We start from the raw sequence: 27,838 nt of genomic DNA on the forward strand, positions 1-27,838 counted from the left end.
GGTACAATACATAATCTCAGTGCACTAAAGAATCACAATGTTGGGGCACCTGGGCGGCTCAGTTAAGCATGCAATCCTTGATTTTGGCTCAGGTCACGATCCTAGGGTCTTGGCATGGAGCCTTGCGTCAGACTCTGTGTTAAGCAGGGAGCCTGCTTAAGATTCTCCCTCTCCCTCCGCCCCCCTCCCCCGCTTGCACTCTCTCTCTCTCTCTCTTCCAAATAAAATTTTAAACAATTATTTAACAAATTTTTATTCACTTAAAAAAAATAAAGAATTACAATGTGGCTTTAGCATAAGGTGTCTCCCCCATAACCTTCAACCGAGGCCGCGGCCCCGGGGCTCACTCTATGCACTTCCCGGCCGCCCTGTACATGAGGGCTCTGTAAACAGTTGAGTGCTGAGCATGCCCAACTAATTATTATACTGAACATCATGCTCTCTCCTAACGCTTCCTATGGCTTTTTGTTGATGACTTAATGACTCTAAAAGAGCTGGCATTGAGAATTACTAAAAAAGCTCAGCCTATCTCAGAAATGAAACTTGGAAAACAATGCTTGAAAAAATAACAAGGCTTAAAAACACACACGTGCGTGCACACAACAGCAAGGTTTAAGGAAAGGGATCGAATGGTTCCTTCTCAGAAGCCCAAGACAATACTGATGATGGCTTTTGGTTTTTTGAAGTTACCTCCATGAAGCAGCTGGGTCTCAGAAAGAACGTCAGTTAGCAACCGTCTGGGCATTTTCCTGAAGACTTGGCCCTGAGCCACAGCCTTCCCTAGCTCTGTGGCTTTCAGTGTGTTTTCCCTCCTCTGTGCTCAGGGATGTGGACAAGCCCTAACTCCTGCAGAAATGCATACGTGTGGGTGCGTGCATGTGCACGTATGTGGGAGCCCCAGCAGTGGTGAAGGTCTCTTGCCAGTTTAGCGCCCCTCGGAAATCCTTGCTGAGACTGACGCGGCCAAGGGCACAGGGGTTGGCCCAGCTGGCCAGAGACCAAAGAGCTCATCTATAGTAAGAGCACATTTCTTTGTTTGAAACAAAAGACAGGTATTCAATCAAACAAGCAGTGTGCTAACTTTTTCTTTAGCAGGGGAGCCCCCTCCCCACTGAGCACAGCCTCACACGGAAGGCCATGGGTGGAGCGGGACACTGGGGGACTGCTCTGGCTGTCGTGGGGATCCAGTAGTCCCTGGCAGCCTCCGCCCATGAAACCCAAGACTGTTTGGGAGCGTGGTTGGAGAAACCCTAGACCAGATTCCCTTTTCCGGATCCTTCATTTAATGTCGTGCCTTCTTGTTGCCTTCAGAACAACAAGCTTGTGTGGGTGGAATGGCTACAAAGATGTTTTTTTCACAAACATCGAAACGTAAGTTCTGGCTACATGGCAGGGCCCAGGTCTCGGAGCCATGATTGTTCGGATGCTCAGCCACAAAATGACAAAAAGCTTGGTCCCTATAGGCGAACGCTCAGCTATGCTCGCCCGTACCCTGGTGGGTATAGGTTAACAAGGCAGTTGTTTGAGAACACCCGTCGCTACCCCCCGGGTAAGGCTAGTCACCTTGTAGGAGGGCTGACAACACTGACTCTATCTTTGGCTCTCCATCTTGTTCATGTCTGCTCCACGACCTTCCTCAGGACTATGTGTCCCGGGCCCTCGGAGATTAATAGATATATCTTAGAAATGCCCACCAAGGCCGGGATGGGGGGCGGCTTGTTTTAGCCTCCCACGAATCCGTTAGAGAGAACATAGTCTTTCTCTCTCCTGATGCACAGGATCTAATTAAAGGTTAGCTGTCAACCAGGGGCACGCAAGCCCTTTGAGGTGCAGGCGAACCCTCTGATCTCACTACAACACCCTTCTGAGTGTCCCCTGGCCCCTTCAAACCTGCAAGCTGAGGTCTGGATTTTGCAGAGAATTCCGATGCAGCTGCGTGGCTTATCCTCCCCCCAACAACGCCCCCTCCCCCCGCCACACCCCATCAGTAAATTACCCTGAACAAAACTCTGTGAAAACTGCACAGAGTCGCCTGCTTCGTTTCCTGGCCTCAAAGCACCATCTCAGTTTGGGGGATACTTTACCATCTCTCTGCCACCTTCTGACATACCTGCTTCCAGGAGACACCGAGTCTCATAATTAGAAGGGAAAATGGGACTTCTTTATAACCAGAGGTCTAAAGTGCGGTCTAAAACAGGGATCACAGACCCAGGAGTCCAGTTCTCTGACGGGTCGTTACCCCACCCCCAACAAATCAGACCCCTTGGAGGGTGGATCCCTTGGTTCTTTCTTTTCTGGGAAAGGGGAGAGCGATCCGGGTCCTTGTTGGCTGGGCTCGGACTTCTGAGAGTGAGGTTTCCTGACCAGGAGGAGAGAGGAAGTGAAGGTGGAGGGCAGGAGGTAGACGAAGGGGAGACCAGAGAAAAGTGAATGCTGCTAGTCAAAGTCACGTGACTGGTAAATGGCACGGCTGGGATTTGAAGCCAGGTCTGTCTGATAATAAAAGCTGCGGAGGGGCGCCCGGTTGGCTTCGTTGGTTAAGCGTCCGACTCTTGATTTGAGCTCAGGTCATGATCTCACAGCTCGTGAGTGTGAGCCCCGGGTCAGACTCTGTGCTGACCGTGCAGAACCTGCTTGGGATTCTCTCTCTCCCTCTCTCTTTGCCCCTCCACTGCTCATGCTCTCTCTCTCAAAAAAAAAAAAAAAAAAAAAAGCTGTGTTAATTCCGTAAGTCAGAGACTATCCCCTGCTTACTGGGTTTTTCTTCACTGAGGCCCACGCTAGAGGACTCATGAACCAGGAGGCTGAGACTCCCGGGCGGCGGGAGCTTAGCAGGTGCCGGAGAAAGGTATGACACTCATAAAGATGTGCTCCAAACCTTCCTCCCCCCCAGATCCAGATGATCCCTTGTGGCGTCAGCCCTTGGTTGTCTGCTGTGACCTGACCTTTGACATTGTCCAGGGATGTTTTCTCTAACTGCCCCGTCACCCCAAAGGCAGTGGGGTGATGTGACAGCCAGTCAGCCTCTGACCTCGGCCCATTCTTGTCCTCACCCTTCTTAGAGCTCGGCCCGAAGCCGGCGAGTCAAAGGATGGGGTGGCTTCTGCGGCTGGGGTTTCTAAAGTGCCGTAAGAGCCCTCTATGGACTCAGGCAGGATGCGCCCAGGCTCTCAAGTCCAGGTGGCGTCTTGGGTCCTTGGAAAGCTTAGACTTGGAGGGATGCTGAAGAAAGCTTACCTGGCCATGTAATGCCCTAGTGTCCCGCCTCCGACTTTAGCCTTCTGGAGGCTCTCAGTCCTCCGGTTGCCAGTAACGTCACCCTCGATTTCTGATTCCCTCTCCCCTCCTCCTCCTTCTTCTTCCCCCTCCTCCTCCTCTTCCTCCTCAGGGCTGCTGTCCCAGCAAAAGGTCAGTGTGTGAAGAGAAACTGGGGGCTCCCCAGGGACCAGATTGAGCCCTGGTGATGAAAAGCAGCTGGTCCAGGAGGCAAGGTTGTCTTTCAGGGGATCTTCCAGGAAACTCAGGTCCTGGGAGAATTCGTGGAGGAGGAGAGGCTCCTGACACCCATCCCCACCTGGCCCTTGGCCCGGTCCCTTGTTGGCTAAACAACAAGACTCGGGCTCATCCCGGGGAGAGGAGCCCCCAGGGCTGGCCCCGCTTCTGTCTGAAGCATCCGCAGCCGAGGAGCCTTCGGCCTGGCTGGGAGGAGTCCGGGTGTCCCCCACCTCCGAGTGCCCCGGGGTCCGGTGGTCCTGCCCCAGGAAGGGCGGTGGTTCAACGTAGGGCTGGAAGCTGACACCGTCATCTGTGTCCTCCTCATCGTCCTTCTCCTCCTCAGCACTGTCCTCCTCTGAGCCTGCCTGGACGGTGGCTGGGGTCCTGACACCAGGGCTCGGCCTGAGCCTTCTGGTCAGTTCCTTTTGGGGACAGAGGATCAAGGCATCTGGGGACTCAGGGCCACAGGGCTGAAAGGTTGCCACGGGGCGTCTGTGTCCAGTAAAGTCCTGATTTGGGGAGGGGAGAAAAGAAGGGAAAATTTAGGCTTTCCTGAAGCCTGGGTCCCCCCGGAAACAGACCCCGAGACAAAGATTCAAATGTAAATAGTTCTTTTGGGAAGTGATCCCAGGAAACACTAGCAAGGGAGTAGGAAATTTCAGTGGGGCTGGGGAGAGCGGCCCATAAGAGGGTATCATCAGGCAAGTTACCCCTGGGGTAACTGAGCTGGGGGCTCAGGGCACCATCGGGTGAGGGGCGGGGCGGGGCACAGCGCAGAAATGTCTAACACAGACGTTGTCGTTCAGTTGGGATTTCCCTGCGGGTCCCAGAGCCAGGGACTTTGAAACCACTCCTGTGTGGCCAAGATACTCAGAATTCATCCTCAAAGCCATCCTGACCCAAGTGCCCACCACACCTCACCTATGGCCCAGCCACCCTCAGCAGACCCTCATTTGAACAAATTGGACCCATCTGACCTCTCCAGGCATCCCCCCCCCCCTCCCCGCCCCAACTGGCCCACAGCCTTAAGGAAGTGAGGCAGCAGGCAAGGGAGGGGATCCCAGGGTCAGCCGAGGCAAGACTCACCCTTGGTTAAACCGTGAACGAAGTGTTGGGACCCTTCTAAGATTTCCCCTTCTGGTACCACCCTCTCCCCTTCCCCCTTCTGGGCATCTCTCCTGAGTCCCAAGGCTGGTGGCCCTGCTCTCAGTACCTGACAAACCCGATGAAGTTATTTCACTCTGGAGATTGAAGGCACTGCTCCCTCCCATTTGAATTTTGGCGAAATTCAATTCAAATTGAATATTTGCCATTTGAATGTGGCGCCAAAGGAATGAATTACTAATGGTGGAAATTTAAACACAAAGACAGGAGATGTTCGCGGTGTGGACTATCTTGATAGTCTGGTCTGTCCGTCTGACCTGTGGTCTAAGTCCAGCCCCGTTTCCTTACTCTTAAACAACCCTCCCCCTCTGTTGCACATGCCCAGATTTGCCATACCAGGGCCCATGGCATCTTTGCCTGCTGAAACCAGGGGTTGTCTGTGAACCTCCTCCAGATCACATGGCCGATGGCAATGACCAACAGCAGTGGAAGCAGAAGCAGCAGCAACCCCAGGAATACCCAGTTGGCTCCTAAGGAAGGAAGAACAAGAACCACAGAAACAATGACCATGGCTCTCATCTATCAAGTGCACCTGTGCAGCGGGCTTCGCATACATTATCCCACATGATCCTCATAAGAATATACCGACCCTACAGATTATGGAAGCCAAGATTCAGAGAGGTTATGTAAGCTACCCAAAGACACACAGCGGGTATGGTGAAGCTGGGATTTTAATTGAGGTGAGTCTATCTCTAGACCCATGCTCTTGACCACCTTATGATAAAGATAGTCTGTCCCGGGTTGGTGGGGGGGGGGGGGCGGTGGGAAACCTCACTTCTGTACCACTTTGCACTCACCTGGGGCCCCCAGGAAGAAGCAGGTAGGCTTAGAGAACCCACTGTACTTAGGATCACCAAAGGTGTAGATGGTTCTGGCACTGAGGCAGTAGGGTCCGCTGGTGGCTGGCTGCAGGGGGATCTGGACTGGCTGGCCACGGGGAGTGGCTGGAAATCGTGTCTGTTCGGAGAGAGAACAGGGGTGGGCAGACCTGCTGTGGGGATGGGCTCTGCACAACCGGGACAGGGTGGGGCTGGCAAGATACTGCCGTGACCCCCACGTCTTTCCCTGCGTTAAAGTTTAAGCATTAAGGGAGCACCTCCCAGCATCATCTGGCTTCTTTTCCACCGAGTCCTGAGGTACAGATGGTCTGAGCTCAGAAGCAGCCCTGCCACTCAAGGTGCCCCTTGTGTGCCGCCCCCCAGGGCCTGCGGGTCCCTCTTTGAAGGGCAGATTCCGCAGGCTGCCTGCGCTCGGAGCCTCACGGTGTATTTGGGGGTAGGGAGCATCCTTCAGCCATCACAGACCCGGAAAACGCTAGGCCTTCCCTGCCCGGTCTGGTGTGGGTCATATGTGGTGACTAGCACTTGAAGTGTGACTCGTCCAAACTGAGATGCGCTCCAACTATAAAATACACACAGGCTTCCAAAGACCGGGTGCGGGGCGCCTGGGTGGCTCAGTCGGTTGAGCGTCTGACTTCGGCTCAGGTCATGATCTCGCGGCTCGTGAGTTCGAGCCCCACGTCGGGCTCTGTGCTGACAGCCCGGAGCCTGGAATCTGCTTCAGATGCTGTGTCTCCTTCTGTCTCTGCCCCTCCTCTACTCACACTGTGTCTCTCTGTCTCTCTCTCAAAAATAAACCTTAAAAAAACTTAAAGACTAGGTGCAAAAAGTATGTAAAACATGCCAACAGTTTTCATATTATTTACATGTTGAAATGATAACATTTTATGGGATGAGATAAATTATTAAAATGAAATTAACTTGGTTTTCTTCATTTAATGAGGAACATTTAAAATGACACATGTGGTTCACATTATATTTCTTTTTTTAACTGTTTAAAAATTTATTTATTTGTTTGTTTGTTTATTTATTTATTTATTTATTGAGAGAGAAAGAAGGCAGAAGTGAGCAAGGGGCAGAGAGAGAGAGAGAGAGAGAGAGAGAAAAGTGGGACTTGTGCTCACCCGATGTGGGACTTGAACTCATGAACCGCGAGATCATGACCTGAGCGAAAGTCAGACACTTAACAACTGAGTCACCCGGGCACCCACTCACATTCTACCTCTATTGGACGGGGGTGGTCTAGAATGTTTGAGTTGTTCTTGAAGAAAAAAAAAATTTTTAATCTTTGTTTATTTTTTTTTTTATTTTTATTTTATTTTTTTTTAAACATTTTTTTTTTCAACGTTTATTTATTTTTGGGACAGAGAGAGACAGAGCATGAATGGGGGAGGGGCAGAGAGAGAGGGAGACACAGAATCGGAAACAGGCTCCAGGCTCCGAGCCATCAGCCCAGAGCCTGACACGGGGCTCGAACTCACGGACCGCGAGATCGTGACCTGGCTGAAGTCGGACGCTTAACCGACTGCGCCACCCAGGCGCCCCAATCTTTGTTTATTTTTGAGAGAGAGAGAGAGAGAGCACGCGCGCGCGCGCAAGCGGGGGAGGGGCAGAGAGAGAGGGAAACACAGAATCCGAAGCAGGCTCCGGGCTCTGAGCTGTCAGCACAGAGCCCGACGTGGGGCTCGAACCCACGAACCATGAGATCACGACCTGAGCCAAAGTCAGATGCTTAACTGACTGAGCCACCCAGCTGCCCCTAGAATATTTGAGATATCCTTAAAGGCAGGGACCATCTGAAGACGATCTATGTCCCTGGGATCCAGAGTACATATGCAGAGTGTCAGGAGTGTGAATGCTGGTTCAGCAAGACAGAAAGAACAAAAACAGGGGATAGTAAACTACACGGGTCAAATGTGGCTTGCCACCATTTTTGTACACAGCGTTTTCCTAGAACACAGCTATGCCCATTTATAGACCTAGTGTCTATGGCTCCTTCTGTGCAGTAGACGTAGAGTTGACTAGCTGTGAATGCCCACATGACTCTCAAATTCAAAGAACATTTGCTATCTGGTTCTTTACGGGAAAAGTTGGCCGACCTCTGCCATCAATAAACATGTGCAGACAGGCACATGTTCCTATGTGAGAAACGAGTCTGGAGCTGGGTATTTGTGGTAGTCTCTGGGTACTTTTAGTTTTCTTCCTAGAGTGTATCTGTACTTTCTGATTTTTTGGTAATGAATCCAGGGGCTTGGCAAGCAGGCTTCCTAGCGCCTCTCATGCTTCAACAGATATCACTGGGAAAAAAGGGTTTCATAATTAAAAATGAAATATATATATGTATATTGGGTAGAAAAACTGTGCTGTTACCACCTATAATGCGAAGGGGCAGGACACCCTGTACTGGGCCTCTTAGGGGGAAAAGGGCAGGGGTGGGCCGCAGGCCAATCGTGCTGCTCAGAGTCAGGGAGTGACTGCCAGGGGTGGGGGTAGGCGGGGAAGGCTTCCTGGAGTTGGTGTGCAGAAAGCAGGCAGGGAGGGTGGGAGGCACTGGGTTTTGGTGGGGCGGTAGGGACGGGGGGGGGGGGGGGGCGGGTCCAGCCAGGGGGCAGGAAAGAGGCTTCCTACCTTATTCTTTGTTCCCTCCTTCCAGAAATCCACCTCGTACTTCAGATCTGGTGGGGGCATGCAGTGTGGCAGCTGATATGTGGCATTGATGCTCAGGATCTCCTCCCTCCGGGTGACTACCAGGACGGGTGGGGCTGGCTCCACTGGCAGAAATAGAACCGGACCTGTCAGCATCTATCCCCCTGCCCCCAGGCAGGTCTGCGCTCCCCCCCCCCCCCCCGCTCCCCCCAAGCCCCGCCCCCAGCCCAGAGACCGCTCCTAGAAAGGGAAAAATGGCTCTAGTGTTTGCATCAAGAGCCTTCAAGCCATTTGGTTGAAGTCTTGCAGTGACCTTGGAAGGGAGCTACCACTATTCCCATCTCACAGAAGAGGCAAACTGAGGCTCGGAGAGGTCAAATGAACAGGCCAAGCTCACAGCTAACCTGCCTTTCCTCATGCTGTCCCTTGCACCTGGGCGCCCTTCCCGTATCGCTGGGCTGTCAGAATCTTGCCCACTTGGTGCCACATCACTACAGAGCAGCTGCAAGCAACACACACGCGTTATCTCGGTTCTGTGGGTCAGAGTCCAGTGGACTCCGATTACATATTAAGCCCTGGGCAGGGAGCTGGAGGGAATGGGGATCTTGACCTCCAGGAGCTGGAGGAAATTCGGGGGAAATGAAGTATGCAAACTACCAAAACTCAAGCGAGAAAATGACCAGGGCCACAGCCGAGGGCAGGAAAAGGCAGGAAAGGTCATTCCGGCATGGAGTGTGCTATGGGAGAATCAGGAGAGCTTTAGGGAGGCGGAGGCAAAGCCAACATTAATACTACTTACAAAAGTAACCTCCTCGCCGCCTCTTTCCTTCTAATCTCTTATTCCTGTCCATCCTGTCCGTCCGTCCATCCACCTGTTCATCCTTCGCTCTTCTAGCCCGTCTGCCCGCTCGCCTTCCCACCCTTCCTTCCTTCCGCTTCCTTTATACTGTCTTCCTGCCTTTAGTCTAGCCAACCACCTGCTCTCCTACCATCCACCCTCCCCATCCATCCATTCGTCTTCACTTTCCATACATCTTTCCTTCTCGTCTGTCCCCCCTCCCTTGTTCTCCTTTCCTCCTGTCCTCCCGTCCCTTCCCAGGCAGCCAGTCAACCTTCTATTTGCTTCCATCTAGCCCGTGACCCGTCCATCTGCCTTTCCTTCCTGTTCTCCATCTCTCCCAACCACACATACTTCCTTCCTGGTGAGCATGTCTTTCCACGTAGCCTTCTTCCTTCCCCTCCTCCACCGTGTCCTCTGCACCCCCTCCATGCGTCCTTTCTTCTTACCCATCCGTCCTTCTACCCTTTTCATCCATCCACCCAGCCAGCTTGTACCCAAGGCAGTTCTTCTTCCTTCCTACTCTCCCTCCCTGCCACCCTTCATTCAAGCCCTTCCTCCTCTCCATCGGAGCCTTAATTTGCTCGCAAGTATTTTGAGAAGGCTGGGCAGCAAGTTACAGATCTCAGCTCCGTGAGGATATTGTCTGAGTATTTATCTTCTCCTTCTTACCACCCCGCCTCACTCTTGGTCTGGTTCAAATACCGTGTTCAAGATTAGAAAGACCCAGATTCACATTCCATCTCCATCCCTTATTAACTGTGTGTCCTGGCAATTTCCTTAACTTTTGTGAATCTTACTTATTATTTTTTTTTAAATGGGGCAATGAAAATGAACCCCACAGGTCTGTCATTAGGATTAGAAAGAAAATATACTGGGAAGAGAAAAGTCCTCTCCTCACTCAGTGTTTGTTTGTTTGTTTGTTTGTTTTTATGACATTTATTTATTTATTTTTGAGAGACAGAGCACGAACGGGGGAGGGGCAGAGAGACAGGGAGACACAGGATCCGAAACAGGCTCCAGGCTCTGAGCTGTCAGCACAGAGCCCACTGCGGGGCTCGAACCCATGAACTGCGAGATCATGGCCTGAGCAGAGGTCGGACACTTTACTGATTGAGCCACCCAGGCACCCCAACACTGGTGATTTCTGAATGTGGTACGCATGGGGGATGATTTCCTCTCTATATCTATTTTCTTTGCCCCCCCCCACCCCCAATTTCTACACTGTACAGGAGTTACTTTTGCAACTGGCATTAAAAAAAAATTGTTTCTTAAAGAGAACTTGAACATAAAAAATAGCACCAAGCATATGCCGGCAGAACTCCCCTGACACCCTGCCACGATGCCAGGCTACGTGGGGCTGCCTCTGCTTTGGAGAAGTGGAGACAGTGGCCGGGACAGCAGGGCCTGGACAGGGAGCCTCCCACCTGGTCCCTTAGCCACAGACCTACCGTCAAAAAGGTAATCCAGGTACTTGGACTCCACCGGGGGGGACCTGGAGCCGCTAGAAACTGCCCACACTCGCCCCTTGAACTTGTTGTAGAGGTCTTGTTTCTCCAGGCACATCAGAGAACAGGTCAGCTCTTTGGTTCCCGCACACTGTGTCACTTTTCGCCACCGTCTGGGGGTCGGAGCGCTGAGGGAGGAGACAGGAGAGCGTGGGCTGCAGACTCAGCCTCTGGGGCCAGGGAGCTTGGAGAACACCGGCTCCCTTGTCTCTTCATCCGCCTGATCGTCCACCCGTCTGCCCTATCAGCCAGCCACGGGCTGGGACAGAATGAGAACAGTCCGGTTAGGAGCTCAGGCTCTGGAGAGAAGCACGCGGTGGGATCCCGGCTGCGTCCCTCACTAGCTCCGGGGCCCCCGGCAGGCCAGCCTCCCTCCTCCTCCTCCTGCCTCCCCAGGGCTGCATGGTGCCTGCCATCACTGGTACCGGCATCCACTGCCCACGTTCTTCTCCGCTCAGGCCTTGCGGGCCACCTGCTGTGTGCCAGGCATCGTGCTGGATGCTGCGTAGCTGTCAGCGGGGATCCGCAGGCCTGTGATGCGCATGTTCTGAGAACACCGGGGTCCAAAGAATGGACCAGCACCCCAGGCATTATTCTGGGGAACTGGCAATGCCGGGCAGGTCCTGCCCTCGGGAACGTGACGGGGAAGGGGTGAGAGACAATCGTCACATCACTGAGGTAAATCCGGGAGCAGGTAGGTGCAGTGACAAGGGGGAATGGCATGGCAGGTGGTGGGGGGGAGGTGTCGGGGGGACCTCCTTTCCACAGGTGGCTCAGGAAAGGCCAGGAAGGTAATGTTGAGGCCGCAATGGCAAAGCAGCCGGGTGAAGGCCTGGGGGAAGGAAGTGTCCAGAAAAAAGCAAGGAGGCCAGCGGGGCTCAAGGCCAGTGGGGGAGGCGGGGAGAGGTGTGGGCACAGGGGTGGGTGGGAAGAGCAGGCAGGGCCTTTTCGTCTTGCCAAGGAGCTTGGATTTTATTTCAAGTGTGCTAGGAAGCCACTGGAAAGTTCTGAACAGGGGGGGCTGAGGTGACCTAATTTCTGTTTTTGAGAGATCAACCTCTGATAAACCAGCTGGGAGGCCGCAGCAGCGGTCTAAGAGAAAACAGAGGTAAGGATGGCAGGAATGGGCTGGGCTGGGGTTATATTTTGGAGGTAAGGCCAACAGGACTTGCTCGTGGACTGGATGTGGAACATGAGGCAGGGAGAAACCAGAGCGACTCCTGGGTTTGGGAACTGAACGACCCGTGAGTGGAGGAGGCTAGATGGGGGCAGCAAAGAGGACGGATTTTTGGAAAGAACTCCTGTTTTGTTTCTTGGTGGAGCTACAGTATATAAATGTTAACAATAAAATGAAATCTGGTCTAGTTATATTCAATTTTTTTTTATGTGTATTTATTTTTGAGAGAGAGAGAGAGACAGACAGAGCACGAGTGGGGGAGGGGCAGAGAGAGAGAGAGGGAGACACAGAACCCAAAACAGGCCCCAGGCTCTGAGCTGTCAGCACAGAGCCCGACGTGGGGCTCGAACCCACGAACCGTGAGATCATGACCTGAGCCGAAATCAAGAGTCAGACACTCCACCAACTGAATCACTCAGGCGCCCCTATATTAACATGAGACAAAATATAAACTTCAAAGTCCAAAGAAATACTAAAGGGGAAAAGAATCACCACATAATGAAAAATTATTCCGTTTACCGGGATGATATAAAAAAAACTCTCCCTGGGGCTCCTGGGTGGCTCAGTCGGTTGAACGTCTGACTCTTGATCTTGGCTCAGGTCATGATCTCGTGGGTCGTGGGACTGAGCCCCGCGTCTGGCTCCACGCTGAGCATGGAGGCTGCTTAAGGTTCTCTCCCTGCTCCTCTCCCACTCACACTTTGTCTCTCTCAAACTAAATAAATAAACATTAAAAAAAATTCTCCCTGAGTATTATGCTAAGTGAAATAAGTCAGTCCGAGAAAGATCGATACCATATGTTTTCACTCACATGTGGATCCTGAGAAACTTAACAGAAGGCCAGGGGGGAGGGGAAGGGGAGAAAAAAGTTACAAACAGAGAAGGAAGGAGGCAAACCATAAGAGACTCTTAAATATGGAGAACAAACTGAGGGTTGATGGGGGGCGAGGAAGTGGGGGATGGGCATTGAGGAGGGCACCTGTGGGGATGGGCACTGGGTGTTGGATGGAAACCAATTTAACAATAAATTATATATTAAAAAAAAATTCTCCCTTATATGTGTCTGCTAAATAGATACACACTCTAGACAGCAAAACCAGACAAAACTATAGGAAGAAACAGAAAAACCACAATTATAATAAGAAATGTTTAATATGCCCCACTCAGTAATTGAAGATTGAACAAGTAAAAATAATTATTAAATACGTAAAGCACAAAAAAAAGAACAACGTAATTATCAAAGTTGGCTTAATGAACATAAATAGGACTGAAAAAATTGGTTGAGCCACACGTGAACCATCAGCAAATTATTATTTTTTAAAAATTTTTATTTATTTTTGAGACAGAGAGAGACAGAACATAAGCAAGAAAGGGGCGGGGGTGGGGGGGGGGAACACAGAATCTGAAGCAGGCTCCAGGCTCCCAGCTGTCAGCAGAGAGCCTGATGCGGGGCTCGAACTCACGAACCATGAGATCATGACCTGAGCTGAAGTCAGACGCTCAGCCGACTGAGCCACCCAGGTGTCCCAAACCATCAGCAAATTATTAACCGAAATATTAATACATAGTCCTATTGGCTTAGGGCCCCACCCTTATGACCGCATTTGATCTTAATTTCTTCTTGAGAGGCCCTATCTCCACATACAATCACGTGGGGGGTTAGAGCTTCAGGCTATGAATATGAGGGTATACAATTCAGTCCGTAGCAGAGCTATTATGAATTACAGTGCTATGAATGTTCATGTACAAGTCTTTGTATGGACATGTTTTCATTTCTCTTAAATAAAGCTTTAGGAGTAGAATCTGGGAGATTTGGTAACTGACGGGGAAACTTGACAAGAAACTGTCAAGCTGATCTCCAAAGTGACTGTACATTCCCACCAACAATGCAGGAGAGTTCTAGTTCCTCCACAAGCTTGTCAACACTTAGTATTGTCAGTCCTTTTAATTTTAGCCATTCTAGTTGGTGTGTGGTTGCGTTTCATTGTAGCTTTAATTTGCCTTTCCCTAATGACTAAGGTTGTCGAACATCTTTTCATGTGCTTATTGGCCACTCATGCACTTTTTTGTGAAGTGATTATTCCAGTTTTTTTCAGGTGATTTGTCTTCTTATTGAGATGCAGGAGTTCTTTACCTATTTTGGATACTAGTCTTTTTCCAGTGTATATATTGTAAACATCTTTTTCTCAGTGGCTGGATTTTTTTCATTTTCTTTAAGCCTTTTTTTTTTAAAGACTAAAAGTTTTAAATTTGATGAAATCCAGTTTATTAGATATTATGGACTAAATTGCATTCCCCCCAAATTCAAATGCCAAAGCCCTAACCCCCGATGACTGTATAGGCTTTTGGAGATGGGGCCTTTAAAAAGGTGATTAAGGGGCGCCTGGGTGGCTCAGTCAGTTGAGCGTCTGACTTCGGCTCAGGTCATGATCTTGCAGTTTGTGAGTTCAAGCCTTGCATCGGGCTCTGTGCTGACAGCTCAGAGCCTGGATCCTGCTTCAGATTCTGTGTCTCCCTCTGTCTCTACCCCTCTTCCACTCACTCACTCTCTCTCAAAAATAAAAAGATACATTAAAAATTTTTAAATAAAAAGATAATTAAGATTGAATGTGGTCATAAGGGTGGGACCCTAAACCAACCGGACTTAATGGTTAAAAAAAATTTTTTTTTAATGTTTATTTATTTTTGAGAGAAAGACAGAGCATGAGTGGGGAGGAGCAGAGAGAGAGGGAGACACAGAATCCGAAACAGGCTCCAGGCTCTGAGCTGTCAGCACACAGCCCGACGCGGGGCTCGAACTCACGAACCGTGAGATCATGACCTGAGCGGAAGTCAGACGTTTAACCGACTGAGCCACTCAGGCACCCTGGACTTACGGTCTTTAAAGAAGAGAAAAGGCTACCAGGCACACTCTCACACAGAGAGAAGGTCATGCGAGAACAGAGAGAAGGTGACCGTTTTCCACGGCCAAGGAGAGACGCTTCAGGAGAAAGCAAACCTGCTGATACCTCGATCTTGGACTTCCAGCCTCCAAAACTGAGAGAAAATAATTTCTGTTGTTTAAACCACTCAGGCTATAGTATTTTGTCATGGTAGTCCTAGCAGACTAATACAGATTTTGGTACCAGAAATCAGGTGCTAATGTACGAAGGGTAGAGGTGGGAAAGATTTTCAGGTGCGTGCTAGAAAATGCCTAGAGGGGCGCCTGGGTGGCTCAGTCGGTTGAGCGGCCGACTTCGGCTCAGGTCACGATCTCGCAGTCCGTGAGTTCGAGCCCCGCGTCGGGCTCTGTGCTGACAGCTCGGAGCCTGGAGCCTGTTTCGGATTCTGTGTCTCCCTCTCTCTCTCTGTCTCAAAAATAAATAAACATTAAAAAAAAAAATTAAAAAAAAAAAAAAAGAAAATGCCTAGAGTGCCTTGAAGAGACCATCGGTAGGACTATGGAGCCAAAGGTGGTTCTGGGGAGAGCTCAGATGCAAAGGAGGAACGTCTTACTGGAAACTGGGGGAAAGGCGATCGTTGTTACAAAGTGGCAGAGACTTGGCTGAATTGTGTTTTGGTGTTTTGTGGGAAATAGAAGTTGAAAGTGATGAACTTAGATATTTAGCTGAGGAGATTTCTTTCTTTCTTTTTTTTTTTTTTAGAGAGAGAATGTGAGTGGGGAAGGGGCAGAGGGAGGGAAAGAGAAAGAGGGAGAGAGGGGGGGGGAGAGAGAGAGAGAGAGAAAGAGAAAGAGAGAGAGAATCTTAAGTAGGATCCACACTCAGTGCAGAGCCCAATGCAGATTCGATCTCACAACCCTGGGATCATGACCTGAGCAGAAATCAAGAGACAGATGCTCAACTGACTAAGACATCCAGGCGCCTCAGCTGAGGAGATTCCTAAGCAAAGTGTTGAAGATGTGACCGGATTTCTCCTTACTGCTTATGGTAAACGGAGAGAGGAAGACAGGCACATAGAAGGGACTGTTAAGCAAAAAGAAACCAGAAGTAGAAAAGTCTCAGCCTATGCATATGGCAAAAAATTAGAAAGCATGTTCTAGAAGGAACACCATGGGTGTGGTTGAAAACTTATTTTATAAGGAGATCATGGATGGGGCTTGCTGATTTAATCACCCATCTCAGCAGAAGCCAGGAACAGAGGTGGAATTATAGTTACCTATCTACCCATTTCGCACTCACTGAAAAAATCTAAAGCAATAGCTAAGTAGTGATCAGCACGGCTAACATACACATTGTGTCCTATAAAACCATTTTCTAGGGGCGCCTGGGTGGCTCAGTCGGTTAAGCATCCGACTTCGGCTCAGGTCATGATCTCGCACTCCGTGAGTTCAAGCCCCACATCGGGCTCTGTGCTGACAGCTCACAGCCTGGAGCCTGTTTCGGATTCTGTGTCTCCCTCTCTCTCTCACCCTCCCCTGTTCATGTTCTGTCTCTCTCTGTCTCAAAAATAAATAAAACGTTAAAAAAAAAAAAACAAAACCATTTTCTACTAAGTGGACAAATGGCTGATTCTGGTTTTAGGTCAGGAATTGTGCAAATGATCCTGGAACATCTTGTTATAACAGCAATAATCAAAACTACCAGAGTCAAATTAAAAGGACTCTGGAGCCAACCTGAAAAGATGTTTTGCTGGCCAGAGATGGGACAATTCAAGTTTTAATGAGTAGACAGGTTGCAATGGATTGAAACCATCAGATATGTTTAAGCACTCGAGTTCATAACGATTAAAAAAAAAATTGATCACCTTTGGGAGATGAGAAGGAATTCAATTCGTGATCTTGAAAACTTGAGAAAAAAAAAAAAAATGAAGGCTATGTCCCATCTCGGCCATCTGAAGAGTACCACTGAATATCACATACTACAGGAGAGGAAGCATGTCTTTGTAAAACAATTCCAACTAATCCATGAGAAAAAAAATGATACAATTAGAATATCATCATTTTAGAATCCTCATAGGTGTTTAAAAGCGTCAAGGGGAAGGAAAACATCCTAAAGTCCAGAGGATGGACTTTCAACCCTAATCAGTTTATTCTGGCTCCACTATTCCCAGCTATGGGGCTTTGAGCAAAATATCCTCTTGCAGAAGACCTCGGCTGCTCCCTCCTCACAGGGCTGTGTGTCAATAAAGACACCTAATGTGCCGACACGGTACATGTTAGGTGTTTTCGGCCTCCTGATATATTTCTGTACAGTTCTTTTTTTTGTTGTTTTTTTTAAGTTTACTTACTTATTTAGGGAGAGAGCGCACACGAGCAGGGGAGAGGCAGAGACAGAGGGAGAGAGGATCCCAAGCAGGCTCTGCACTGCCAGCTCAGGGCCCAGCGCAGGGCTCGAACTCACAAACCTGAGCCGAACTCATGACCTGAGCCGAAACCAAGAGTCGAATGCTTAACTGACTGAGCCCCCCACGCGCCCCCCCTACAGTTCTTTTTTTTTTGAAAGCTTGCTGGCCCGTGTGCCCTTTTGCAAGGCAGGCCCCCATCGCTCATGTCTGGACGTTACAGAAGGAGGGACCATGACAGAACAGGAAGCGCACGAGCTTTGGGGTTGGACGGACTTGGCTGTTCCTTCTGGCTCCACCCTTGGTTTCCTGGGGTAAGTCACAGCACCTCTCTGAGCTCAGGCTCCTCGCCTCTAAAATGGGGGAAATGCAGGCATGCCTGGGGATCCAGGGAGCAAAAAGTGAACTCCTCACGCGAGACCTTAGCGCTCAGCCTGGCACAGGCGGGTCCCGCGTCCACAGCGCTCACCGCCCCCTTCCTGCTTCCTCCTCCTCGCCAATCCTAGAGGAGTCCTCCTGCCTCTCTGCTTTTATCACCTTACCCTCCTCCAGTGACCTCAAGGTTCTTGAGGAAAGAACCTCAAGTGACTCCCATCTGGGTGCAAAGATGGCAAATTTGCTTCCACTTTCAGATTCCTCTGGGTTGGCAGTGGCTGCCTGGACTGCCCGTTGGGCAGGACCTCAAGTCGCCGTAGGGGGAAGGTGTGGAGCGACGCCTAACACAGGCTCTGCAGGAGATACGTGTGCCCTCCCTTGTCAGCTGGCACAACTCCAAGCACCTCCCCCAGGCCCTGGAGAATTCTACCACTGGGCCCTCGTAGCTCTCCTCAAGCCGTGTTCTGACTCTTCTCAGAGATCGTCCCCACCCCCTGTGGGCCCATCACCTGTGCCCTGTGCCCTAGTCGACATCATTCTCGCCACCAGACCTTTATCTCATTCTCTCCAGGTAGCTGCCCATGCTATCTCCCCCGGGACACAGGGAACCGGGAAGACGGCCACACCCCGCAGCGGGCCCACACAAGCCCCTCCAGCCTCGGCGCACCTCCTCTGTCTCCCCGAACGCCAGACTGGAGGCTCCCCTCTACCTTTGGTAGGCCACAAAATAGGTCACATTCTGGGAGTAGCCAGGCCCTGGGAGCCATGTCAGGTACACACTGAAGTTCCGGGAGAGCAGCGTCACGTTCTGAGGAGGAGCCAGATGGGGCCTCCCTGTGGGAGAGAAAGAGGTCCTGACGCCTGGAGCTCCTGGCTGCTCCTGACGTGGCCCATTTGGAGCTGACCAGCGGCGGGCTGGGCAGTCGGGCGCTCACTGAGTTTGAGAACCAGGAGTCATCTGGGGTGGCTAGAGCACAGGGGACATGGTGTCGGCTGGGAGCCCAGGGTCAGGATTCCAATCGCGGCCTTGCCACGGACCGGCTGTATCGCAGCCCCTTCCCCTCCGTAGGCCTCAGTGGCTGCTCTGTCCTATGGACAGGAAGCTCCTGCCCATTCTGGCACATGAGGGTTTCAGAAGCACACCGCAGGACAGGAACCACCTACTGTATTTCCTGGACTCCAGGAGGGAAGAGGGTCTCAGGAGCAGGGGCTCAGCTCTGTTCGGAGCCATGTCCCCCGAGCCTGTCTGCAACGGTCCTGGGCTCAGAGTAGGTGCACAATAAATATTTGTTGACTGAAGGACTATTGTGATAATTTGGATTAGTCCAAAGGCCGCCCAACTGGTCTCCCTGCTTCCAATCTTGCCCATTCTCCACAGAGCAAGCAGCAAGGGTTAAGATGAAAGTCAGATCATGTGGCGTTTCTGCTTTAAACCCTCAACTGGCTTTCACTTCATTCAAGGTTAAACCCAAAGTCTTTATAATCCTCCACAAGATTTACCTAATCCCAGCCACCGCTCTCCCGGTGCTCACTGCTCTCCAGCCACACTGGCCTCTCTGCTGTTTCTAGAGCCTGCCAGGCACCCTCTTCCGCCAGGCCTTTCCACAAGCTGTTCCCTCCGCCTAGACTGTTCTCCCCCTGGATCTCTAGCAGGCTCGCTCCTTTGCTTCCTTCACATCTCTGCCCAGATGTCACTGTCCCAGCGACACTTTCCCCGACCACCCTTAACTGGCTTCTGCTTCCCCTCTTCGGCTCCTCTTCTTCACTGCTAACCCTCATCTTCTGAAATATACACCGGAGGACACCTCTTCCCAGTTCTATGCCCTTCCCTCACCCTTAGAAAAATGTCCACGCTCCTTAGTGAGGTACATGACCGGCCATCTTGTCAACCTCTCCCCAGTCGGCTCACTAGGCTCCAGCCAACCCTGTTTCTTGTCCTTCTCAAACTACTGCGTTCTCTTGGGTACCTCTGAACCCAGGGGTCTTCGACTGCCTGGTGTTTGTTCACCTTCTAATTTTTTTTCACCATCTAATCCTTTAAAGACTTGATTCCAAAGCCACTTCCCTCGGGGAGTCTTTCCTGATATCTCTAAGAAATGGTAGTGGTGACTGATGGTGGGACCCATCTGACTGATGATGATGACAGCAGCTAATGTGCTTTGCATCCTAACTATGTGCCAGGAACTACGCTAAGTACATTGGTTGCATTTCTTTGAATCCTCCCCACATCCCTAGGATGTAGGTACTAACTGTGACCATCACATTACACATGACGAAACAGGCCTCCTCAGGTAATAAGCTGTAGAATCAGAATTCACATCCAGCCCTAGCCAACCCCAAATTCTGAGCTCCTGATCATACTTCCTCCTCTACGTTCTCGTGGGGCCTGTTCAGCTTTATTCTTCCAACATCTGTGAACCGCTATTGGCCGATGACATCTGTGCCACGAGTTTCACAGGGGAACACAGTTCCATTCCTGCCCTTTAGAAGCTCGTGGACCCAAGGGAGAATTCAGCGCCCTGAAGTGTCACACGGGCCATGGTGGAAATCCATACAGGTTACAGAATGGCATCAGGGTGGAGGGTGGTTGTACCGAGGGCTCTCCGCATGGCTCCCCACTTCTGGTCTTTTAACCCAGAAGTGGGTACCTGCTTTCACCCCATCCTGTGACCTTTGGCAGGAACTGGGTCACTGGGGTACAGGCGCTATCATTGCTCCCAGCTTTCCAGCTGGTGACCAGCAGAGGCCAAAGTCTATCTGCAATCAGCTTATAAGGTATCCTTTTTTTTTTTTTTTTTTTTCTTCAGCTTATAAGGTATCTTGTGGGCAGGGCAGGCCCAAAGTCTGAACTTGGCCACCGTGGAGAAATAGCAACGACAGTAGTTACCTTATTTACTGAGCCTTCAAGGGGTGGGAGGCCCTGGTCTGGCACTTTATCCACAAAGCCTCATTCAACCCTCAGGACGAACCAGCCTATAGGGTAGGTGCCATTCTCCTTCCGTGCAGGGGCACTAGATTCACAGACAGACAGTAGGCAATAGGCCTGAGGCTACACAGCCAGTTTGCGTGGGGGCCAGGATCTGAACCTGGATCTGGCTGACCTTCACCCTAAACTATCACACAGTTTGTGTTGGGTACATTAAGTGTTCCTCCGGTAAAAGTAGCGTTAGGCCCCGATGGGAAAACTATTGAGTTGGACAGCGAAACAGGGGGACAGAGGACCCCCACCCCTCACACACAGGTACACTGTCCCTTACCAGCTGCAACAGCAGTCACTGCGCAGAGGTGCCAGGGGCTGGGGCATCCCTGAGCTGACCCAGGTGGACGGACGGTCCTGCTCCAGCCACCCACCCCACAGCCAAAGCTGGACGAGCTTGCTTCAGCCTTAGCCTTCTCTTCAGGGGTCTCACCTGCGCTTTCCTTCCTGGGCCATTCCCCTCAGTGCCCTGGGCCTCAGCTTCCCCATCTGAAAAGGGAGAAAATAGAACCTACCTCATAGAAGGGTTGGGTTGTTTCGCTTTAAATAGGGTAATGTGCCCAGCACAAAGAAGTCTTAGTATTAATTATCAGTATTAGCTTGTGCCCCAGGGCCCTTCTGGGTCTTAAATTGTTAGCGGAAGACTAGGAAGTCTAAGACTGGGGGCAATATTGGGACCTTCTCCTGATTGGTTGGGTTTGGCGGGTGGGTCCTATCCTGGGGTGTTTTGTACCCTGCCACCTTATTTACCAGTGGGAGCTCAGAAAAAAAGGTGGCTTTCGTTAGAGTAACAGCAGCACACAGACTAAGCCAGAGCTCCCTCTCCTCACGTCTGGGAGGAACTTCTGAAACCGCCCAGGGGGAAAGGATGGCGGCTCCGGAGGAGGGCAGGGCTCTCCCCTGACTTCCCCGGGTACCGTACTGAGGATCCAGCGTCCTGTGAATGCAGAGGACAGGGCTCTCGGGGAAACCTGAAACAGCACTCTGTAAATCAATGCAGCTGCGTTTTAAACTGCCACCGTCTTTTCCTGCTCACCTGGAGCTGGATTGGCAGTAGGAATCTGGGTCTCTTTCCTCCCGGAAAGCAATTGCAAAGACTCGGGTGTGTCGAGTTCCAAGCCCCAGTGTAGAAGAAAACGGGCGGTGGGTGGGCAGGGCGGATTCGCATCCCCTCCTCTGGCGGCGGCCGGGCTGAGGCCACTTCCCTCCTTCCGGGAGTTCCGCCGCCCAGGGCAGGCGCCCCGCGGCCCCCCGCCCGCCCCGCGGCCCCCCGCCCTTACCTTGAGTGGACTGCAGCAGGCACAGGAGCAGGGGGACCCACCGGCCGAGCCCCGCCAGGCCGGCTCCTGCGCTGCCCGCCGGGCGCCGCCAGGTCCCCGCTCCGGCCCAGCCGCCCGCCGGCCGGCAGGTGGTTGCGGACGGCAGCCAATGGGAGGCCGAGCCGCGGGCCCCGCCCCCGCGGGCCCCGCCCCCGCGGGCCGGGACTCGGCGGGGGCTTCCCCGGGGGCAGCCCCGCCGCGGCGAGCTAGGCGGCCGGCCGGCTCCCCGCGCCACCGCGGCTCAAAGACGGCTGGAACCTCCTCCGCGTCTGCGTGACGGTTTGCTCCGCCGCATCCTGGGGGTGGCGGATCAGTAAAGCCATGCCTGGGGGGAGGGGAGGAGAAGGGTTGATGACCGACGGCCACAGTTAGGGGTTCCAGTACGGGAGCTGAGTCAAACAGCACGAAGAGTTCAGGGCCAGTTCAACAGCACAGCCTCAGACACCATTGGCGGTGTCCGAGCGTGTTTTATGTGCCGGGTACTAAGCCAAGCACTTGCCGCACGTTAGCTACTTTCATCCCCCCGAGAATCTGGTGGGTCAGTCCTGTGACTCTCTGCCTTCTTCACAAAGGGGTGGCAGCCTCGAGAGCCGAGGGCCTACTTCCGGAGAAAGCTGGGGCCTCCGACACCAAAGCCTATGGTGTGTTACCAGTCACCCCGACAGTAATAGCTTCCGAGTGATGGAAACAGCCTCACCGCAGAATTGTCTACCATCATTAAAAAGGAGGCTGCCGAGGGATATGTCACGGCTCGGCGAAGTTGGCAACGTACTGGAGAGGCAGAAAAGCAAGGAGCAAAATACGGTCCCATTTAAAAAAAAATATGTGTGCGCCTAGGCATGGATAACAGATCGAGGATATACACCCATATGTGGGTGGTTGTTAACTTCTGGGTGGTGAGGATATAAATATATATAATACATCACACATATGTAATATACATATGTGTATATTATACAGATTATACGTATACATATTATACACATGTGTGTATACATATATGTATATTATATATGTGGTGTGTATTATATGTGTATTATGTATATTGTTATAATATAATACATGTATATGTACATGTATATATATGCAATACATATGTATTATATGATCTATAATATATAACATACATATTATATATTATGTAATATATATGTATTCTATATTATACACATGTATTTTAAGTTTCTTCTTTCTGCTCATGTTTAGTTTCTAAGCTTTTCAATAATTTGCATGTATAGCTTTTCTGACAAGATTCTAAAGGTGATCATTGCTCTCCTTTATTAAATGTTATCTTCTTCTCTTTCTCTTTTCATTTTTTCTATTTCCCAGTACTTCCAAGGAGGTATTGCCTCCTCTTTACAGAAGAGGAAACTGCCATTTTGAGGACCCAGAGAGCTTATGCAGGTGCTGGGTTCTGGATTCGGCACCCGGCCTGACTGCATGGCCACCCTGCCTTCGGGTAATTGCTTTGTCCACTCTGTGGGTACCCGTGACAGGCTGAGTGACCATTGGTGGGCTATGATAAAGCCGGTGAACGAGGAGCAGATACAGAGCACAGAGAATTCTGCTGCAGGTGCCGCCTCTCAACCTGTATCCCGGCAGTTCTCGGTTGAGAGAATGCATTTTCACAGAACTAGGTGCATCCAAAAGTGGCCCTGAGTTTGGCCCTGGGTGAAAACATTCAGGAATCTCAGGATAGTTCTGAGATTCGCATCTATGACTTCAGCTCAGTCAGCACTATTTAAGTTTATTTATTTATTTTTGAGAGAGAGAGAGAGAGAGAGAGAGAGAGAGACGGAGAGAGACAGAAAGTAGGGGATGGGTAGTGAGAGAGGGAAAGAGAGAAGCAGGCTCTGTGCTCTCAGCGCTGGGTCCGACATGGGGCTCAATCCCATGACCTGAGCCAAAATGGAGAGTTGGACGCTCAACTGACTGAGCCACCCAGGTGCCCCTCAGTCAGCACTACTTGACAGGGGCTTACAGGGACCATGTTTGGACCTCAAAGACAAGGAAGATGGAAGAACCCCTGCCCCCCCCCCCCCCAACCAACTTCATCCAACCCACTGCAGCTCTTTCAGGCCAAGAATCCCAGTGAACTGGGAGCAGGTTGGCAGTGGGGACAGGGCACTGGGGAAATGTCTTCATCTGCCACCTGCTCCACCCACTTGGCTTGTCTGAATCTGGCACCTGTTTTTTTTGTTTTGCTTTTCAGTAGGCTTCAAGCCCAGCGCAGAGCCCAGTGCGTGGCTTGAACTCACGACCCTGAGATCAAGACCTGAGCCGAGATCAAGAGTCAGACGCTTAGCTGACTGAGCCACCCGGGGGGGGGGGGGGGTGCCCGACGGCACCTGTTCTTTTTGACAAAATCTGCCACGTGCTTGTTCTCCCCCGCCCCTTTCCCCCATACCCTATAATCTCAAGCTAGGAAACCGAACGTCTGGATGACATTCTGAATCAACATGAAAGAACATTTTGTGACCATAAAGGTCAGGTTAGTTACGTCTCTCAAAACCTTAAAGGAAGTCATCTTGGATGCGGGTCAGAAAAATCTCAGCCAGTTACCACAACCTAGCGTCTACGCAGGTCCTCAGTGTGCCGCTCCAGTACCTTTCCACTATCCCCAGTATTGCTCGTAAATCCATTCTGGTATAAAACGAGTATACTTCTACTGAGCTCTCTTTATCTAAAACGGCATTCAATACCCTTAATATTTATTTGAATCCTTGCTGTGCAACAGCCTCCGCAGTTTACATATATTGTGGTGTTTAATCCTCACAACAACCCCACGAGGTGGGTATTTGTATCCCTTTTAACAGACGGAACTCTGAGAGGTTACGTCGCTTACCCAGGATCACACAGCTGATTAGTGATGGGGCTAGGACTTGAACCTTGGTCTGGCCGTCCTCAAAGCCCGTGGGTTTCGACTTCTGCTATTTATCCTCCAGATGGTTAAGGGCAGACAAAAATGAAATTCCCCGATCTTGATCACTTCCTGATTTGCAAAGATCACAGCACGAAACTGGGAGGTCAGCTGGAAAATGTTTAACAAGTGGGTCTGGGGGGGGGGGGGGGCGGGGAACAGGAGGAAGCCCCGTGTTGGTTTCTGGGGTGACTCTCTCCATGAGAAGTTCAACGTGAGGTCACCGAACACGGAGGTGTGAAGAAATGCACCCAATTGGTTCTTCTGAGCCTACATAGGCCTGCATTTCTACACTGGGAAAGAACCATCCCTGAGCTTCTCCATGGTTAGAACAAAGCACATCCCAAGCCCTAAGTGGGGAATAAGGCTTATGTTCCACAGCACGAGGCTCAAGATGTCTTACACACGATCAAGTTTACAATGTGGCCTCCACCTTCCCTTTAACCCTCTCTTCCAATTCTCTAGGCTCCAGCTACACAGAGGGCTCTGCTGGTTTCTCTCCCCCATTCTCTCCCTCCCTCCCTCCCTCCCTTCCTCTCCCTTCTGTCTGTCTGTCTGTCTGTCTGGCTCACCTCCTGGGGTTTTCCCTTCCCAGGTTGCTCTTCCCCCTTGTCCCCTAGTCAGTGCCTGTTGCTGCTGCCTGTCTCAGCCCCTAAGTCACTTTCTCAGGGTGCTTTCTTCACTTCCTGACTTTGGTTTCTTCCCAGTCCCCACGTATGTTTCCTTCGTAGTACTTAATCACCATTTCACAGAAATCACATTTGTGCCTCGAATCTCTCTCTTCCTGAGTACATACATCCTCAGGACCTGGCACAAGATAGGTAAGACCCACGCACCTTCAACATCTGGGGCTCAAACACAATTCTGCATGTTCCAAACAACCCAGCTTCCCTCCTGGTTCTTGGCAGGAAGCCACTCACTTAAATGTTTACTAAGCTGAACTTGACATTGACTCATACTTTCAAGGCCTCAGTATCTCTTTTGAAAGTATGACTTCACAGTCATGTTTCTGTCCACAGGTGGGATTTTATAATCATGCCTCTTCCACAGACTCTGAGAATAACGTGTATAAAACCACACTGCTGTACGAGGATTCCCAGCCTCTCCCTCTCCTGCCTGGGCCAGCAAGGGGCCCAGCGAGACTGGATCAATAAACACTGGAAAAGGCAGGAGAGGAGGGAAAAGTGAGAGCCAACTGGGGCTTAGGCGTTTGGAGAAGAAAGGAGCAAGTTTAGGGAACAGAGGCTACGAAGATGAGACATATGAAGGGAGAGGTGGAGAAAATTGATTTTGGAACTTTTTGTTCTGTGTTAGGACTGGAATCCCTTGTGGCATTTTTTTCCCCCAGTTGCATGACTTAATGACTATATTAGACACTGTATGCTTCTTTTTTTAAATAATTTTTAAATGTTTATTTATTTGAGAGAGAGAGAGAGAGAGAGAATGAGCAGGAGAAGGCAGAGAGAGAGGGAGACACAGAATCCCAAAGGGTTCCAGGCTCTGAGCTGTCATGTCAGCACAGAGCTCGAACTCACCAACCCCGAGATCATGACCTGAGCCAAAGTCAGACGCTTAACTGAGCCACCCAGGCGCCCCAAACATCGTACACTTCTAAAGAGTGAATTTTGTAGTAGGCGAATTCTATCTCCATTGAAGAGAGGGGGGTTGCTAAGGGCACAGACAGGTGGAGCCAGGATTTGAACCTAGGCAGCCTGGAAACATATGGCAGCCTGGAAAGAGCCTAGGATTACCCAGCCTGACATAGCCCTTCGCCTGGGGCCCCTTCCCTTCCAGCCTCAGCCGCTCCTGCCGCTCCCTCTGGGCCTGGACTGGAGGGGGACTGCGGGGAGGCGCGGCCACCCGGCGGGGCGGGGCGGGGATGGGGACGCAGAGGCTTGGGAGAGGAGGGGCAGGGCGGCGCTGGCCGGGAACCCCTTCTCCCTTTCCCGTAAGAGCAGCCTGGCTCTTTCCAAACCTGCCTCAGTCTGCTCCTTCCAGGCCTGGGAAGGCCCCCAGGCGCTTGAGAGCGGCTCCCAGGTGTGCTGACCGCCGGGCGTGCAGAGACGGCCGTGCACCTGCCGGGACCCGGCCCCAGGCCCGCCTGCTTCTTCTGGGAAAGCGGGGCCGGCCTCGGGGAACCTGTCGCCCCGCAGCCACGCACCCCTGCCCAGGAGCCTCTGCTCACCTCCCCCATTCTTCATCTCAGTGGGGTCTCCGTTCTTGTGCTGGTCCTCCTGGGCCTGCCACGTGCTACATCCTCCTGGGGGGGGGGGGGGGGACTCCTGACTCCCTCCCTTTCTTCCTTTTGGTCTTTCTCGAATCTCTTTTTAATGGTGAATTTTTGATTACACAAGCTATAGGTGGATACACTTTCCTCTTCACACGTTCTCCTATCTCCCCCCAATCACACCTAACCCACTGCTATTGCCAGTTTTTTTTTGGGGGGGGGGTGGATTTTTCCAAGTCTTTTCTCGCGGACCCCGGGAACACAGATGATCCTGTGCCTCGGTCTGTGTGGTTTTATATACATTGTTTCATACCCTCATTCTGCCACTTGTTTCTGGCCCTTTTCAGCCGACAAAACTCCATGGAGAATTTTCCCCACTGTACCCCCCCCCCTCGCCCCCTTCTTAAAGTATTCTATGGGTCAGATGTGTCACATTTAATCCTTCTCCAGTTGGTGGATATTTAGAAAGTTCTTAATTTTTTAAGATGACAAAACGCCTCAATGATCACCTCTGCGACCACCCCGTCTACACTCCGGCTGGTGTTTCTCTGGGGTAGATAATACTGAGATGTGGATCTGCTGGGTCACAGGATGCACTTGAAAATTTAGCAGGTACTGCAAATTGCTCTCTGCAGTGGCTAAACCAATCTAACTCCTACCAGTAGGACACAGGAACATCTCCCTTTCCCAACATCCTGACCAACCTTTGACCTCTTCAAACTTAAAAATGTATTGCCAAAGTGTTTTCTCACTGTTGTGCTAATTTGCATTTCCGTGGGTGCTTCCTGTAAGTTCCAGGTTGCTCAGGAATTGGGGGTAGGTGATCTGAACACCAGACACACCCTGTCACCTGCTGTGTGACCTTGGGCACACCTAGTCACTTCTCTGGTCCTGGGCACACTCATATACACCATCTCTCTGAGGCCCCTCTTCCTCTCTGCCTGAGAACCTTGGTCATCAACTTTCTCTTGGCTTCCCTGCATCCCTCTCTCTGACAGCTAAGGTTTCTTGGTCCCCAGGGAGTCCCTCTGCCCTTTCCAACCCCCTGCTCCCACCCTGCCAGGGCTCTG

At 51.2% G+C, this 27,838-nt stretch overlaps 1 protein-coding gene and 1 long non-coding RNA gene across 2 annotated transcripts; one reads left to right on the forward strand and one right to left on the reverse strand.

The window, feature by feature from the left end:
- Positions 1 to 2,686: 2,686 nt before the first annotated feature.
- IFNLR1 (interferon lambda receptor 1) lies at positions 2,687 to 22,336 on the reverse strand. The gene is made up of 9 exons (XM_045482333.1): positions 22,319 to 22,336; positions 22,135 to 22,219; positions 21,583 to 21,861; positions 18,036 to 18,159; positions 10,434 to 10,618; positions 8,127 to 8,269; positions 5,457 to 5,616; positions 4,996 to 5,129; positions 2,687 to 4,004 (listed from the first exon to the last, which is right to left on the reverse strand). Exons 1-9 carry the CDS (start codon positions 22,334 to 22,336, stop codon positions 3,234 to 3,236), a joined length of 1,899 nt encoding a protein of 632 aa, XP_045338289.1. The 3' UTR covers positions 2,687 to 3,233.
- Positions 22,337 to 22,880: 544 nt separating this feature from the next.
- On the forward strand, positions 22,881 to 25,935 carry LOC123599835. The gene is made up of 2 exons (XR_006713312.1): positions 22,881 to 23,080; positions 23,834 to 25,935. It is a non-coding gene; the product is annotated as an uncharacterized LOC123599835 (long non-coding RNA).
- Positions 25,936 to 27,838: the final 1,903 nt, after the last annotated feature.

Source organism: Leopardus geoffroyi, chromosome C1, assembly GCF_018350155.1.
Source record: "Leopardus geoffroyi isolate Oge1 chromosome C1, O.geoffroyi_Oge1_pat1.0, whole genome shotgun sequence".
Classification (NCBI taxonomy): Eukaryota; Metazoa; Chordata; class Mammalia; order Carnivora; family Felidae; genus Leopardus; species Leopardus geoffroyi.